This window comes from Canis lupus, chromosome 1 (genome assembly GCF_048164855.1).
Source record: "Canis lupus baileyi chromosome 1, mCanLup2.hap1, whole genome shotgun sequence".
Classification (NCBI taxonomy): Eukaryota; Metazoa; Chordata; class Mammalia; order Carnivora; family Canidae; genus Canis; species Canis lupus.
This window is the reverse complement of record NC_132838.1, coordinates 42,675,917-42,690,999: the sequence shown is the minus strand read 5'-3', so window position 1 is coordinate 42,690,999 and position 15,083 is coordinate 42,675,917. Positions and strand designations below refer to the sequence as shown.

Genomic DNA, 15,083 nt, shown 5'->3' with positions numbered 1-15,083 from the left:
TGGAGGACGCGGAGATCTTCCGGGGACGAGGGCGGGGACAGCGGAGGGCGACGAGAGCAGCGGAATAAGGAAGCGGGCGGAGGCGGAAGCAAGCAGGGACCGGGAGGTCCCTGGCACTAGGGAGCGGAAAAGGTCGCGGCGACGCGGGTCACGTGGTCCGCCGGTCACGTGGCCCCGGCGGCTCACGCTCCGCAGGGCCTGCGTTCTGTGCGCCTGCGCAGTGCGGGCGCCGGGAGGGCCGCCGGGGCGGCGGTGCAGGCTGCGGGAAGCGGGAGGTGCGGGTGCTGTTGCTCTTCTCTTACCAGCCGCCGGGGCGCGGAAGCTTGCGCGCTTCCCTCCAAGGCACGTCCCTCTTCTTTTCCGGCGGAGAGGTTAGTGCACTGCTTTTCCCCAGTAGCTTGTATGGTTCTCTCACCTTTGATCGCGGCCGCTCGGAACCGCTGGGGTCACAGGTTCCACCGGAACCGCTGCGGTGATCTTTGGCTGACTTAGCTGCGACTACAGCACGCAGTCCACAAACCCTTACGGAACCTTTTTTTGAGCCAGTGCATAGCGCCTACCGCAAAGATTTTTTTTTTTTAATTGAGTTTAAGGAATTGGAAGGCATGCTCCAAAGGATTAGCGCCGCTCATCCGTTGAATCGTAATCTGGCTGATACTGTGTTACTGTTTGGTATTGTTCTTAAGAAGTAGGAAATGTGCCAGTAGCTGCCTTGTATTTCATTCAGAAAATAGGAGTTGAATACTGTATACTGGGCGCTGTGGCTACAGAAGACACAGCAGGAACGGTAGACACATCTTATTCTCAAGAAGCTTATGTTCCAAAAAGAGGGGAATCTATTCTTTCTTCTTCTGGTTTCTCCTTTAGTTGTGTCACTATTTTTTTAATCGAAGTTTATATATATTTTTAAGTAATCTCTGCACCCAGCATGGGGCTCCAACTCAAAGCCCCGAGGTCAGGAGCCCCAGGTTCCACCGACTGAGCCAGCCAGGCGCCCCTAGCTTTGTCACTACCTAACATATATTTCACTGACTTACCCAGTTTATGGTCTGTCACCTCCAATGTGATGTTAAGGTTCAAACGATAGGAATTTTTGTGGTTCATTTTCATGAATATTACCACCTTTGAAGAGAAAGTCCGACACATGGCAGGAACTCAGTTCATCTTTGTTGTAAGAATTGACAGATTAGAAATATGAGGCATCCAAGTGATGTTCAATGCAATGGAAAAATAAAAAGTGAAGGAAGATAGTGGGTCTTGGATTGTGGATTTTAAATCAAGTTGTTAGGAAAGACTTCACAGGAGCAAAGATCTGAAGGAGGTGAGGCAGTGAGCTTTACAGGTTCCTAGGAGAAGAACACAAGGAATAGTAAGTACCAAAAAAGTACCAAAAGACAGAGTGACTGCAGCAAAATGAGCAAGGCATAGAGCTGTGGGAGATGTTAAGGTGGAGATAAAGGGCCAGAAAGTGGGACCATGCATCCAGTTTAAGGTCTTTGACTTTTGTTTCATGTGAGATGAGAGGCTGGCATCAAATTTTGTGCAAGAGAAAAGACGTGATCCCTCTTAGGTCTAAAAAAGGATCACTTTGGTTGCTGCACTGAGAAGAATCTGTAGGAGGTAAAGAACAGAAGCAGGGAGACCCGTTAGGTGGCTATTTCAGTAATTGTGGGAAAGACAGCAGCTTGGATCATGATAGTAGCAGTGTTGGTTGAGACCTGGTGCAAATAAAGCCAATCTGACATATTGGGTATGGGGAATGAAGAGGCAAAGCGGATTATAGGTTATTGCCTTTAGCAAAGATAAGGGTGTAATCGCTATTTTGTGAATGGGGAAGACTTTGGGAAGAATAGAACTTGTGGGAAGATTTTAGACGCTCTGTTTTGAGCATGTTGTATTTTTCATGCTTATTGGAGTGGTTTAGGGATAAATATTTGCTATTCATTACTGCATAGATTGTATATAAGGAGCTGAGAATAGAGAACTGGCCCAAATACTGAGCTGTGGTGCTTTCGATTGTTGAGGGTATAGGAAAACAAAAGAGACAGAAGGTACAACCAATGAGGTAGGAGAACAATGGCCAGTGTCATATCCCAGAAGCCAAGTGAAGAAGGTACTTCCAGGAGGGTAGAGTGATCAACTTATCTGATGTTGCTGGTGAGTCAGGTAAAATGAAGACCGAGAAGTGACCATTGGAATTAGACATATGGAGGTCATTGGTGGCCTTGACAAGTGGGTTTTGGTGAAGCGGTAGGGATGAAACCCTGATTGGAGTGCATTCAAGAAAATCAGAGGAGTTAGAGACAATAAACTTTTAAAGGAAACTAACTCAGAGAAAAGGTGTAATATGTAGAAGGAAAGATGGAGTCAGGGGAGAATTGTTTTTATAAGATAGAAAGAAATCAAAGCATAGTCATATGCTAATAGGAATATGCTGGAGAGGGGCGCCCCAATGGCCCAGTCGGTTAAGCATCTGACTCTTTGTTTTGGCTCAGGTCATGATTTCAGGTTCCTGAGATCAAGTCACATAGTGGGCTCCATGCTCATCCCAGAGTCACTTGTCCCTTTCCCTCTGCTCCTCCTGCTCTCTCTCTCTCTCTGGTACTAATAAATGAAATTGTAAAAAAGAATAAATAATAAATAAAAAAGAATATACTACTGGAAAGAAGGAAAAATAAATAGCATGAGATAGAAAAGAAGAGTTTAACCATTCCTGCTATAGGCAGGAAGAGTGAGACTTGGTATGCACATGGGGGACTTGGTTCCAGATGGGACCAGGGGCAGCTCTTCTGTGGCAGCAGAAGGGAAGACAAAATACATGGACACAGAAGCAGCTGGTGAGCAGGTGGATCCTGGTGAGAACCTGTGGAAATGCTCTTCTGATTGTTTCTGCCCTGTCAACAAAAGAGGAAACAAGGTCATTATTGAGAAGGAGAATGGAAGAGGAGGCATCGGAGGTGAGGAGAGAGCACAGAATAGACTGTGGTGGGGAAACAGTTTATGGTTGTCGAGCAGCATGAAAGGCACTCCTGAAGGAAGCAGTCATGATTTTAAAGTGAGACCAGTTGGCTTGGTTTGTTGGTTGTAGCCATGTTCAGAGGCAGGAGTACACCCACAAATTAGGTGAATTATATTTAATTCTGGTTGATGTGATGTGGAGGAGAGAGGGATGCAAGGGGTTTAAAGTATATGGGAGAGGAAGAGACGATAGGCCACGGAATGTAGACTGAGCGAGCGTGGTGGAAGGGAGGTGTGGGGAGTGAAGGACACTGGAAGGGTGTTTGGATCATTGTATGGTTAGGTCCTATTGAGGCTGAAGAATTGTTAGAATTGAGTAAGAGAAGAAAGAGTGAGCTTAAAAGACCAGACATGGGGTTTGGAGTAGCACACCTGAAATTGAGTGGGTGAGGTTGCAGTTGTTGATATAGACGGATCTAGAGCAAGACCCTCTAGGAGAAATACAGTGCAAGCTATATAACGGCATTTGAAGTTTTCTAGGGGCTTTAACTGTAAAAATAAGTGACATCACTTTTAATTTACTTTACTTAGCTCAATATACTTAAAATATTATTTCAACAAGTAATGTAAAATTTATGGAGATATTTTACTTTTTTGTATGAAGTATAAAAGCCAAGTACAAAAAAATTTTAGCGTTTTTGAGTCACATTTCAAGTGCTCAGTCGTTGTTTGTGTTTAGTGGCTATTATACTGCTGGGAGCATGTGAGCCCGGGAGGGAGTGATTGAGGGAGAATGGAAGACAAGATAGGCAGGGGCTAGCCCCAGGCTAGGGGATTGGTAGACTCGCGTCCACCACTGATCTGCGCAGAGCTTATGCAGAGCTTTTAGAGTAATTAACAATCTAATAAACTTTTAACCTTTAAATTTAGTTTGTGAAATTACAATTTAACTTTCCTGAGATGTGCCCCAGTTTTTAACAAAGCCTAAATCTAGTGTGTGTGTTGGATACCTTAAGTGCTACATCTTTCTCTGCAAAGACAAAAGACACACTTCTTGTTTGTCCTGTAGCTTTTGCATTCTTTGTCCTAATGCTTTGCATGGCCTCTATATTAAGGCAGTCTCTGGTTTCAAGGTAAGAATTTCCTAGAAAAGAATCAGTGTATACAAATTTCTAACTTTTTTTTTTTATAATTAGGTTCTTCAAAACCCACTGGCTCAACTGGCAGGGAATAGTGGTAATTAAAGGTGAACTATAATAGCTAATTGGACTAGAACTAAACACAGAATTCCAGAAATATTTTTGAAAGCTGTAGCTTCTAAACGTTGTGACACACCCTGGTCCTCCTCTAGGAGGTGGGAGATAGAGCACAGTGGTTAGGTGTCATCTTTGGAATTGGAAAAGCCTGGGATGTAATTACATCTCAGTAACTTCCTACCTGAGCAGTTAGCCTCAGCTTCATCATCTGTAAAATGCCTCCTGGGGTTTTGTTCAGGTAAAACCCAGAGCCTCATGTGTGACAGTACTCAGTGAGTAAGGTCTTAGTCTCTCTGTTCCTTTTCTACCTGTTACCAAAGATAGGTTTCTTAAACATACATCAGATCGTGTGAGCGTCTCATTTAAGACCTCTAGCTTCCCCCTATCTGTAAACACTCTTTTGCATCACTCACTGTCTGATGCCTGGCTCCTCCTCTGTCCTAATCTCCTGCAGCTTACTCCTGCCTCCCCTGTGATTGCACTCCAGTTGTCAGATAAACAGTAGTCTATATCTGAGGTGTTTGATTTGATGATTCCTCAGGCTTTTTGAGACCCAGTTCAGATGTCACCTCTGTGAATATGTCCCACCCACCCATTACCCCAGATGCTCCCTCCTCTGGGCCCCATAGCAGTTGGTACATTGCTCTGTTCAGAACTTATTACATTATTCTGTTTACCCAGCTAGACTGAATTCTGAGATGACTGATCCACTCATATACCCCTAGCACCTAACATGCTATTTTTATAAATTATTATTATTGATTCCCCAGTATAGGCTTTTTAAGATTTTACTTATTTATTTGAGAGAGAGAGAGAATGTGTGTGCACAAGCAGGGGGAGGGAGAGAAGGAGAGGGAGAGGCATACTCCCTGGGATCCCAGGACCCTGGGATCAAGACCTGAGCCGAAAGCAGATACTTAACCATCTGAGCCACCCAGGTGCCCCAGGCTTACTTTTTTTTTTTTTTTTTAAAGATTTATTTATTGGGACGCCTGGGTGGCTCAGTGGTGGTTGAGCATCTGCCTTTGGCTCAGGTTGTTATCCTGAGATCAAGTCCTGCATCAGGCTCCCAGCATGGAGCCTGCTTTTCCCTCTGCCTATGTTCCTGCCTCTATCTCTGTGTCTCTCATGAATAAATAAATAAAATCTTAAAGAAAAAAGATTTATTTGAGAGAGAGAGAATATGTTAACAAGTGGGGGAGAGAGAGTGGGAGAGAAATCCTCAAGCAGTCTCCCTGCTGAGTGTGGAGCCGGAGGCAGGACTCAATTTCAGGATCCTGAGAACATGACCTGAGTCGAAATCAAGAGTCAGATGCTTAACCGGCTGAGCCACCCAGATGCCCCTATAAATTAGGCTTGCTTTTAAAGAACAAATATTTTGTGCTGTAAATAAAGGGGGAATTACATATGCAGTCTCTTTCCTTTGGAGTGTTTCTTTCTCTCAGTGCCTCACATCCCTTACCCCCACTACCAGGCCCAGTCTCAACCTGAAAAGCACTTTCCTATTCAAGAAGCAGCTCAAATCTTTCTGAGAGCCTTTCCTGACTCTTGATGTAGAATCAGGAGAGCTTCTTGTATGTTTCCTCTGCACCCTGTGCTGTAGATTTTTGTAGAACCTAGGACCTATCCCCCTGAGTTATAATGAGCTGTTGAAAATGTCTGTCTCTAGGAGACCACTAGCACTGGATGGCAGGGACTGTGCCTTTCATGGATGCATCCCTGGCCCTAACTCATTGTATATCTCATTGAATAAATTTTGAATAAAGGAATTCAGGAGAATCGTTCTTTTAAATGGTTCATATGCCAGTGAAATATGTGAAGAGATCCCATTACTGTGCTTTTTTTTTTAGGTCCTTGTCATGTCATTGGCTTTATAGTGTTGTAATCTTCCAGAAAGATGGCCAAAGGTTGATCAAAGGAAACGTGGTGGAAACACCTGAATTTATTTTTTTAACTTCATTCTTGTACTAAACTCAGGTTTAAAGTATGTTTGTTTTGTAACTGTTTTTACAGAAATCTGTTTATTACTTAGGAAAATATTGTATATATTTGAAAATATGTAAAAACAAAACGAAAAAAACAAACTTCTAAAACTCTTTTTCTTTTAGCTTGGGATGTGGTAATGTCATCCAGACTTTTCAGAGCCCTGGCCGGATCTCACTGTATTTTATCAAAAGTGTGTCAGTGCCAAAGACTTGTCCAGCAAACGTTAAAACCACTTAAGGAATTTAAGACTACGACATGCAACACCACAACGAGAGGTCAAAACTTGGATTTGTTCTTTCCTGATACAGCAGCTGGTGGTTTGAATAAGTCCCAGGTCCTGGAAAGGAATCAGAAAATCTCAAATACAAGCATACCCTCTCCATTAAATGCTGTGCATTGCCAAGAAGAAAAAGTGCACCTTCCAACCAGGAAATCTTTTGGTACTCACAGGAAAGTGACTCACAGACCAAATCTATTAGGTTCTAAGTGGTTTATAAAAATATTAGAGCAGCATTACTCATCTATATCAACAGAAACACTTGTTCCTAAGCAAGACTTTCCGCAAATCAAGAGACCACTAAAGGCATCGAGGACCAGGCAGCCATCCAGGACCAACCTTCCAGTTCTGTCTGTCAATGAGGTAAAAACGTGTGGTGGTGGCAGTCTGTTTTATAATCATTGCTTGCACTGTAACTAGTATCCATGGCACCACAGCTGTACCGTGAACATAAGAGGGCTGGCAACAAGATCTTTGAAGCCTAGTAGTAAAGCCTGTGATATCCAAAGGGAATCAGCATTTTTTTTTTTTTTTTTTAAGATTTATTTATTTGAGGGCATCCCTGGGTGGCTCAGCGGTTTAGAGCCTGCCTTCGGCCCAGGGCATGATCCTGGAGTCCCAGGATCAAGTCCCACGTTGGGCTCCCTGCATGGAGCCTGCTTAAATCTTAAAAAAAAGATTTATTTATTTGAGAGAGAGCATGCACATATGAGTGGGGGAGGGGCAGAGAGAGAGGGAGAGAATCTCAGGCAGACTGCGTGGATGGTGAGTGCAGAGCCTGATGTGGGGCTCGATTCCAGGACTCTGAGATATCACGTGAGCCGAAATCAAGAGTTGGATGCTTAATTGACAGCCACCCAGGTATCACAGGGAATCAGCATGTTAGTTTTAAGAATTAAGAATATGTTTAAAGACAAAGTATAGGCAATTAAATACAAAAATAGGGCAGCCCGGTGGCTCAGCGTTTTAGCGCTGCCTTCAGCCCAGGGCGTGATCCTGGAGACCTGGGATCAAGTCCCAGGTCAGCTACCTGCATGGAGCCTGCTTTTCTCTCTGCCTATGTCTCTGTCTCTCTGTCTGTCTCTGTCTCTCTCTCTGTTTCTCTCATGAATAAATAAATAAAATCTTTTTAAAAAATTAAATACAAAAATACAGTTTGTGACAAGTTCCAGACTTAAGGAAACTGAGAAAGAAGACTAGTATTAAGTCCAGTGTTGGAGTAGTACCATAAAAACACCCAGTTAAAAAATTTCAAACTATAGAAATTCTTCATCAAATTAAAATGACCGTTTTTTTAGTAGCTCTGCAGACAGGTGAGTGCTCATTAGTCTGTGGTAACTGTATGGGATGGGTTAGTGAGATGACATGGGAAGTACACTCAGAAAACAGGGTTTTGCTTCTTTAGCCTTTGAGGTTTAAAGGGGTTTTTTTCATTCACTGTTAAGTTTATGGGAGTTTCTCAGCTACAATTGCATTTGGCTTCTGAATGATCAGTACTATTTAAGATCAGGATTGAGCCCTTTGCTAACTCTTGTATCTTGCATAATACCTAGGACTGTGCCTTCTATTTAATAAACATTTGTTAAATTGGAAAAGAGGGAAGAGAGACAAGGGATCTTTGAGGTCCATGGTCATCAACATTAATACTGGAAATATAAAATATTCAAAACTTGATCAGGTCTTCTGAATCTATCAGAAAACAGATTAAAATATCAGTCTTAAAATTTTAATTCTGAGGGTACCCTAAACATGTGTAATTTGTGGGTTTTTTTTTCCTTACTGCATAGTTGACTTCCTTCAAAAAGGTCTTATAGGCCTTCAGTATTGATCCTCAGGTTATGAAGTTAGGAGTTGATTCATGATTTTTAGTTTGGACTCTAGCTTTATTTGCATTCTTGTGTGGGGTCTCTGAACCTAGAGTAGAAATGAAGGAAGTGTTGCATGTGTGCTAGTCTTTTCCTTGTAGCTCCTGATTTTTTAATTGTATTGTTTAGCTTTGTGGTAGTTTGGGAAATTCAGCATTTAAGTGACAGATGATATTAGGTATAAAAACCTGAATTCATGGCAGATCCAAGAAAGAGGAAGATCTGCTCCCTTTGTTCTTTTGTTATATCTAACATCACAGAATAATCAAGTTTCTTAATAAAGAGGCTGATATAGTGGAGATGTCACTTTTTTGTAGTTATTGGTCGTAAACTATCTCAGAGGCATTATTTCTTTGGGCTATCCTCAGACTTGGAGGCAATTTTTTTGAATTGTTTTGTTTTTTCTTTTTTAAGGGTTTGTTTTTTTTTTCCCTGTTTCCAGGAAAGGGTTTGAGGTAGATTTTCAAAATTCAGTGTAGTTTTAAAGGAGCCAACAATTGACACAAAGAGAAAAGTAACTGGCTCCAAGTACCTGGTATGTATATTGAGTTCTGAGAAGCCCAGTGATTAAAGAAAAAAGGAAATCCTCCTGGGTTGTACATTTGTTGTTCTTTAACAGGAAAAAAAGAAAAGCATAACAATATTTTATGAGAAAATCATGATTTTGTACCATGGAATTTAAGGAGTCCTATTTCGTGGGTTCTTATATCAGAGATATGTAACATGACAGATGTGACCTCAGTTGGAGTTTTGCAAAAACAGAAACAGTGTGTTGTCACTGTAAAAGCACAAGGAAATCATAGAAAACTTAGGTTTGTGACGGCATTTTTAGAATTTCAGTTAATACAATTTTGGAACTTTTTTTTTGGTTTATTTATTTTTTGTATTCTCTACACCAGCATGGGGCTTGACCTATGACCCTGAGATCAAGAGTAGCATGCTCTTCCCACCAAGCCAGCCAGGTGCCCCATGGAACGTTATTTGTGATGATCTTACTTTTCATAGGTGAGCATAGTCTTGAGATGTGACTGGATATTCTATCCCCAAGGCCAAAGACTGGCTTTTGTCTGGCCCAGATGGAGGGCATCATGGGGCTGACAAATCCTTTTTGGCGGTATAGCCCTATCTCCCCTTCTAGACTGAGACAAGAAGGACTCTGCTTTGTACCAGAGAGCAGATGTGCTTTCTCTTGTCCCCATTCATGCTTCTGAACTCGCCCTCTTCGTCTGCCACATAGCATGCTCTCAAATTGACTGAATGAGGTCAAGCACCCTCTCCACTAGAATCAAGTCTTTACCTGGTGTCATTTTGCAGAGATCATAACCTACTAAGGTATTCAGCCCCATGTGCCATCGGCTCATAGTTTATCATGGCAGCAGCAGTGCTCCCTATTGGTGTGTCCTGTCTCTCAGGAGGAACATGCTGGAGGATGACAGCCACTGTTCTGAGCAGCATGGAGGTGGGCACAAAAGAGAAGGTGGTGGGTGCCTGCTAATGATTTTCGGAGGATCACCACTGTATACTGTAAAGTTAACTAGTGGGTTGTTAATAGTTGTTTGTTTTGGGTTGGTTGGGGTTTTTTTTTTTTTTTTTCTTTTTTTGTGACTAGAATAAAAAGCATCAGAATGTATTACTGTGGTAGAGCTAAATACTATTTTGTGAATTTTCTGTGCCAATTACTGGTATGTATGCACATATGCATATGTGTACTATGTATACAAAAGGCTTTCTCACTATGGAGTGTAGTCAAAAAACTTGAAAGCCGAAGCATTGTACTGCTAACATAAGATGTATTTGTGTTTTAAAACTTTATCTCTAATGTATACATAACAGGAAAAACATGCATTCTTTGACAGTACAGAAGTAACGTTGCAGTAATGCATTAAATTTCTTTAGTACTAGAATATGAATAAAAATAAACTTTCTTTTTCAAGAAAAGCATTCCATCAGAGTGTGTAATGTGCTAAAACAAGAATCATATATAGATTTCTAGCCCCATCTGCTGGAACATGTTTTCTGTGGCCAGAAAAATGAAACACATATTGAAACACAGGGGCTTTCTTGGCTTTGAGTTTGAGGGGTTTGTTTTTGTTTTTGTTTTTGTTTAACATTTTAAAATAGAAAGGCCTAAACGTAGGTGTTAAATGCAGTAACTATTTTAGGTTAATTTGGCACATTTATTTAAGAATGAGTTGTTAATCCTTATCCTAAACCCTGAAATTTGCACGCTATTTATAGATATGTGATTCATTATAAAAATCCAGAAAAAGACATGTATGGAAACAAAAGCTTCTCACAGTGTAACAATATAATAGGGAAAAAATGTGACTAGAACACATTCCATGGGCCTATCTTTCCCTTTACCAAATAGATTGAGTACAGTCCTGAAATTTAAAGGATATAAAACTTAGAAAAGAGCTAGCAAATCAAACTGAAAAACTTAGTGCATCATTTATTAATAGAAGCAGCCACAATGTAAAGAGAGACTGAGATCCAAGTTGCTTCAGGAGGTAAGTGGTAATGGGTATCAGGGAAGGCCACAGTGGGCAGGAGGGAAGTAGTGTGGCAAACCATGTAAGCTGTGTGACACTGGCCGGAACTTTGAGCCAAACCAAACAGGAGACAGAGAAGGAAAGGTGACAATCTTCAGAAAGTCTGCAAAAATCCTTGGAATGGCTAAGTAAAAACAGATTGTGTTTCAAGATTTATTTTTAATCTCTTTGGAATCAATATACTTTCTCATGGAAGCAGCGACTGCTTTGTCCCATCCTTGAGCATGCACAGTAATATACCTTTTTAGCATGGATGGGTCTGGTTGGTGACAAATGATGTTAAGGCAGGCAGGGGACAGTAGGGAAGGGGAGGGACTGGGTTGACTGGAGAACTAGACACACACCCCCCCCCCCAATCTTAGTTGATCATTGCCAGATATTCCACTTGATCAGAAGGTGGTGGAAATCTGGGTTTTGTGTGAAATTTTAATTCGTTGTTGATGAAGAATTCAAATCTTCAAAACACTGGATGGGTCAGCTCTTGAGTTGGTTAGTTCTCTGAGCTGCCAGTCTACAATTCTGATTCTAGAGACAATCAGCCTCTGCCATTTTCAGTACAGTTCTGGAAAGATCCTCCACTAGAATAGTTCTGGGACTGGGGCCCCCTTATCTCATCTCTTTTAATTTTTTTAAAAAAATTTAAGTAGCCTTCACACATAGTGTGGAACCCAGTGCAGGGCTTGAACTCACAACCCTGAGATCAAGACCTGAGCTGAGGGACACCTGGGTAGCTCTGCATTTGAGCATCTGCCTTCAGCTCAGGGCATCATCCTGGGTCCAGGGATCGAGTCCCACATCAGGTTCTCTGTGAGGAGTCTGCTTCTCCCTCTGTCTGTATCTCTGCCTCTCTGTGTGTCTCTCATGAATAAATAAATAAAATCTTAAAAAAAAAAAAAACAAAACAGATATGCCTGGGTGGCTCAGCCGTTGAGTGTCTGCCTTCGGCTCAGGGCATGATCCCAGGGTCCTGGATCGAGTCCCACATTGGGTTCCCTGCCAGGAGCCTGCTTCTCTCTCTGCCTGTGTCTCTGCCTCTCCCTCTCTCTCTCTCTCTCTGTGTGTGTGTGTGTCTCATGAATAAAGACATAAAATCTTTAAAGGAAAAAGAAGACCTAAGCTGAGATCAAGAGTTGGACACTCAACCGACTGAGCCACCCGGGCACCCCTCTCCTCATCTCTTGCCTTTTTGTGCCCCCTGCCCTTCTCCTTCCAGCCCAGACTAAAGCGTGTCAGGTGTAGTAGTCGCAGGAGTAATTCTGACATCCAACCTAATAGACTGATTTTTCTTGGCAAGCTTCGATAAATTTGTTGGGTCTCCTGCAGAACCGAGCCCACCCACTGTGGCCTTCCCTGATGCCTGTTACCAGGATTCCTCTCTTTGATCCGGCTTAATCACATGTCCTATCAGCTCTTTCTAACGCCATGGAGCCTTGAACAGATAACTGCTAGCAGTTCTAAACCTGGAGCATGTAATTGATGCCTTTGTAATCTATACCATGTATACTCTGGCTCTACGGATCCATATGATTTGTGTATCAGTATGTTCTTACCCTTCATGGTGACTCTGGGAATCAGCTTATCAGCCTACCTGAAAAAAGAAGGGGTGCTACATCCATTTATCCTCACATTTCAACAACAATTTCTGCATCTGACTTTCCTTTTCTTTATCCCCCCACAATTAAGTTAAAATCATTTTGCTGATGAGTGGATATTTGATTGATTTTAGGCTTTTCAGTTTGTGTGTATTCTCAGGTCCTCTGTTTATTACTCTGCTACTTTTTAAACCACACATTAAAACAGTGTAACAGACTAAGGAAAAGGCAAAGCAGTGTTAGGCCATTTCTTTGAGATAGGACCAGGAGTTAGGTAACAAATGTGGGATACCGGAAGGAATAAATATACTACTTTTCTGAAATTTTGTACTAGGCACGTAACACAAAGGGAAAGAGTTCAATGCTGAGATGAAGAACTCTTAGGAGGAAATTTTTTTTTTTTTTTTTTTTTTTTTTTTAGGAGGAAATTTTGAATCAGTGACTCATAAACCTCTTTTAACCAGTGATGGGCAAAAGCAGCATATATATCAAATGAGTATAGAATCACTCATGTCCTGATCAGAAATATAAAATGATGACCATATGAAAATTCAGATGTAAATTACTAGATAAACTTTTTCACCTCCCATAAATGTTGATGGTTTAAACATACCTGTACATGCAACAGAAATGACTATAATCTAACAAATAATTGATCGTTTGTGCTAGCCATGATTTTGAGCAGCTGACATCAGCTTGTTTCAACTTCACAACTCTGTAATAGGCATTTTGTCATTCTGATTTTTTAAAAAATACTATTCAGATTCTGTGCTGAACCCATGAAGCCTTTGCCAATAGCTTTTAATCTTAATTGACTTCATCCCCTAGTGAGAAATATATTTTCTGTTATACATACTTAGACACACATAAGTGACCAAAAAAATTTCATAAAATAACATTTAGCTTTACTCTGAATAATGGACTGTAACATTTTCTATTTTATTGTATTTAATTTTTTTAAAAGCTGGTTTGAGCCACCTCAATCGGTAGCAGGAACTCACTGATGGGCTGTGACTTACAATGTGACAGAAGCACTGTGTTGTGCCATGTTCTGTACTATATAGACATACATAGCACAGATGTACATGTTTGTACACAGGCAAGATAACATGCACTAATGAAACTGGGACACATTCTCAGATAAACAGAACTTTTTATTTAATATTAACCAGAGTAAAAGTTCTGTGCTTCCTTTGTAGATTTGAAATAATCTCTGCTGTAGAAGGCTAGTGACAAATTAGATGACCTCTAATAATTATGTTGCTGTGAAAAAGTCCTGGAAGCAAAAGGTTTGGAGAGACTGTAAATATCATTCCACCCAGGGCCATATGATGCCTTATTCCTCTCCATATCTTTTGTTCAATCTGTGCTTGCAACACTACCACTGGGGGAGCAGCTCTCTTTTCTGGTTAGCGCATTACATCTTTTTGGTGGCTGGCAAGAGAAAGTCCTTTCACAGATTGGTCTGAAATCTGTCTCCCTATACCTTCTTTCTCTTCACCCTTATGGAACCTCTTGTATGAACTTTTGAGATGTCTATTGAAAACTCTCAAGTGCTTGCTTTGCAAAATGGAGTCCTGGAAGATGATAGCCATCACAGACATTTTAACCTCTTGGTAACCCATGTCATCCTAATCTCGCCAACACAGGACCTGATGCACTGCACAGCATTTGCAACTGCAGATGAATATCATCTCGGGACTCTCTCTCAAGATCTGACCTCCCGTGGATATGTTGAAGTAACAAGCTTGCCTAGAGGTACATCTTGAACCTGGGGCCAAGTATGTTAAAACGTATGAGAAAATAATTTTCCTCTGATATACCTTAAATATGCATTTGTTTACATTCCATTTTCTTTTTAAAAGATTATATCAAGGGGCACCTGGGTGGTGCCCTTAGTTAAGCATCCAACTCTTGATTTTTGACCTAGGTCATTATCAGGGTCATGAGATCAAGCCCAGGTCATCGGGCTCTGTGTTCAGCAGGGAGTCTGCTTGGGACTGTCTCCCTCTCCCTCCGCCCCTCCCCACCCCCTGCACTCTCATGCTGTCTCTCTTTGTGTCTCTCTCTCTAAACTAAATCTTTTAAAAAAATAAAAGATTATCACAAAAATGTTGAGTCTCTTTATACAAATGGCAAAGATAAGAAATCAAAATGTATTTACAGAGAACTTAGTTCACAGATTAAAATTAGTATGATTTATTAAGCTTTATTTGTAGGATCACTGTGATTTGGGATGATCAAAGTCTGTGACACTTCATTTCTATTGCATTAAAAAGTTGTTTCAGTATTATAGAACCATGCAATTGACAGAAATATGGGGGAGAGCCTTTAAAGAAAAATTTACCAGTACAATCTGATACTTTAAAACTAACAAAATGAACTAAAAGAGAACTACAAAGAATATTTAAAAAGAGAATTAAAATAAAAAAGAGGCCTTTAGGATAATATCAGGAAGGATTCTTGGAAAAAAAAAGCCTATTTTATATTAAAAGATAAGTAACTTGGAACACTCTGATGGAAATTCATGAATTTACCACAAGGTAGCAAAATTAGCAGGTTGAAAACCTCCCTGCTACATAGAAAATTCTTCAAAG

At 41.0% G+C, this 15,083-nt stretch overlaps 1 protein-coding gene across 4 annotated transcripts in view; it reads left to right on the top strand.

Annotated features, from left to right (window-relative positions):
• Positions 1-83: 83 nt before the first annotated feature.
• RMND1 (required for meiotic nuclear division 1 homolog) overlaps positions 84-15,083 on the top strand; it is a 44,591-nt gene continuing 29,591 nt past the window's right edge. For 2 of the 4 annotated variants that reach the window (XM_072827899.1, XM_072827883.1), the window contains exons 1-3: positions 84-371; positions 6,323-6,840; positions 14,136-14,244. In XM_072827899.1, the coding sequence (XP_072684000.1) occupies positions 6,337-6,840; positions 14,136-14,244 (613 nt within the window). In that variant the 5' untranslated portion in view covers positions 84-371; positions 6,323-6,336. Of the gene's footprint in view, positions 372-2,806; positions 2,958-6,322; positions 6,841-14,135; positions 14,245-15,083 lie in introns of those variants that run through there. The other 2 variants (XM_072827893.1, XM_072827906.1) reach the window with 2 other exon arrangements.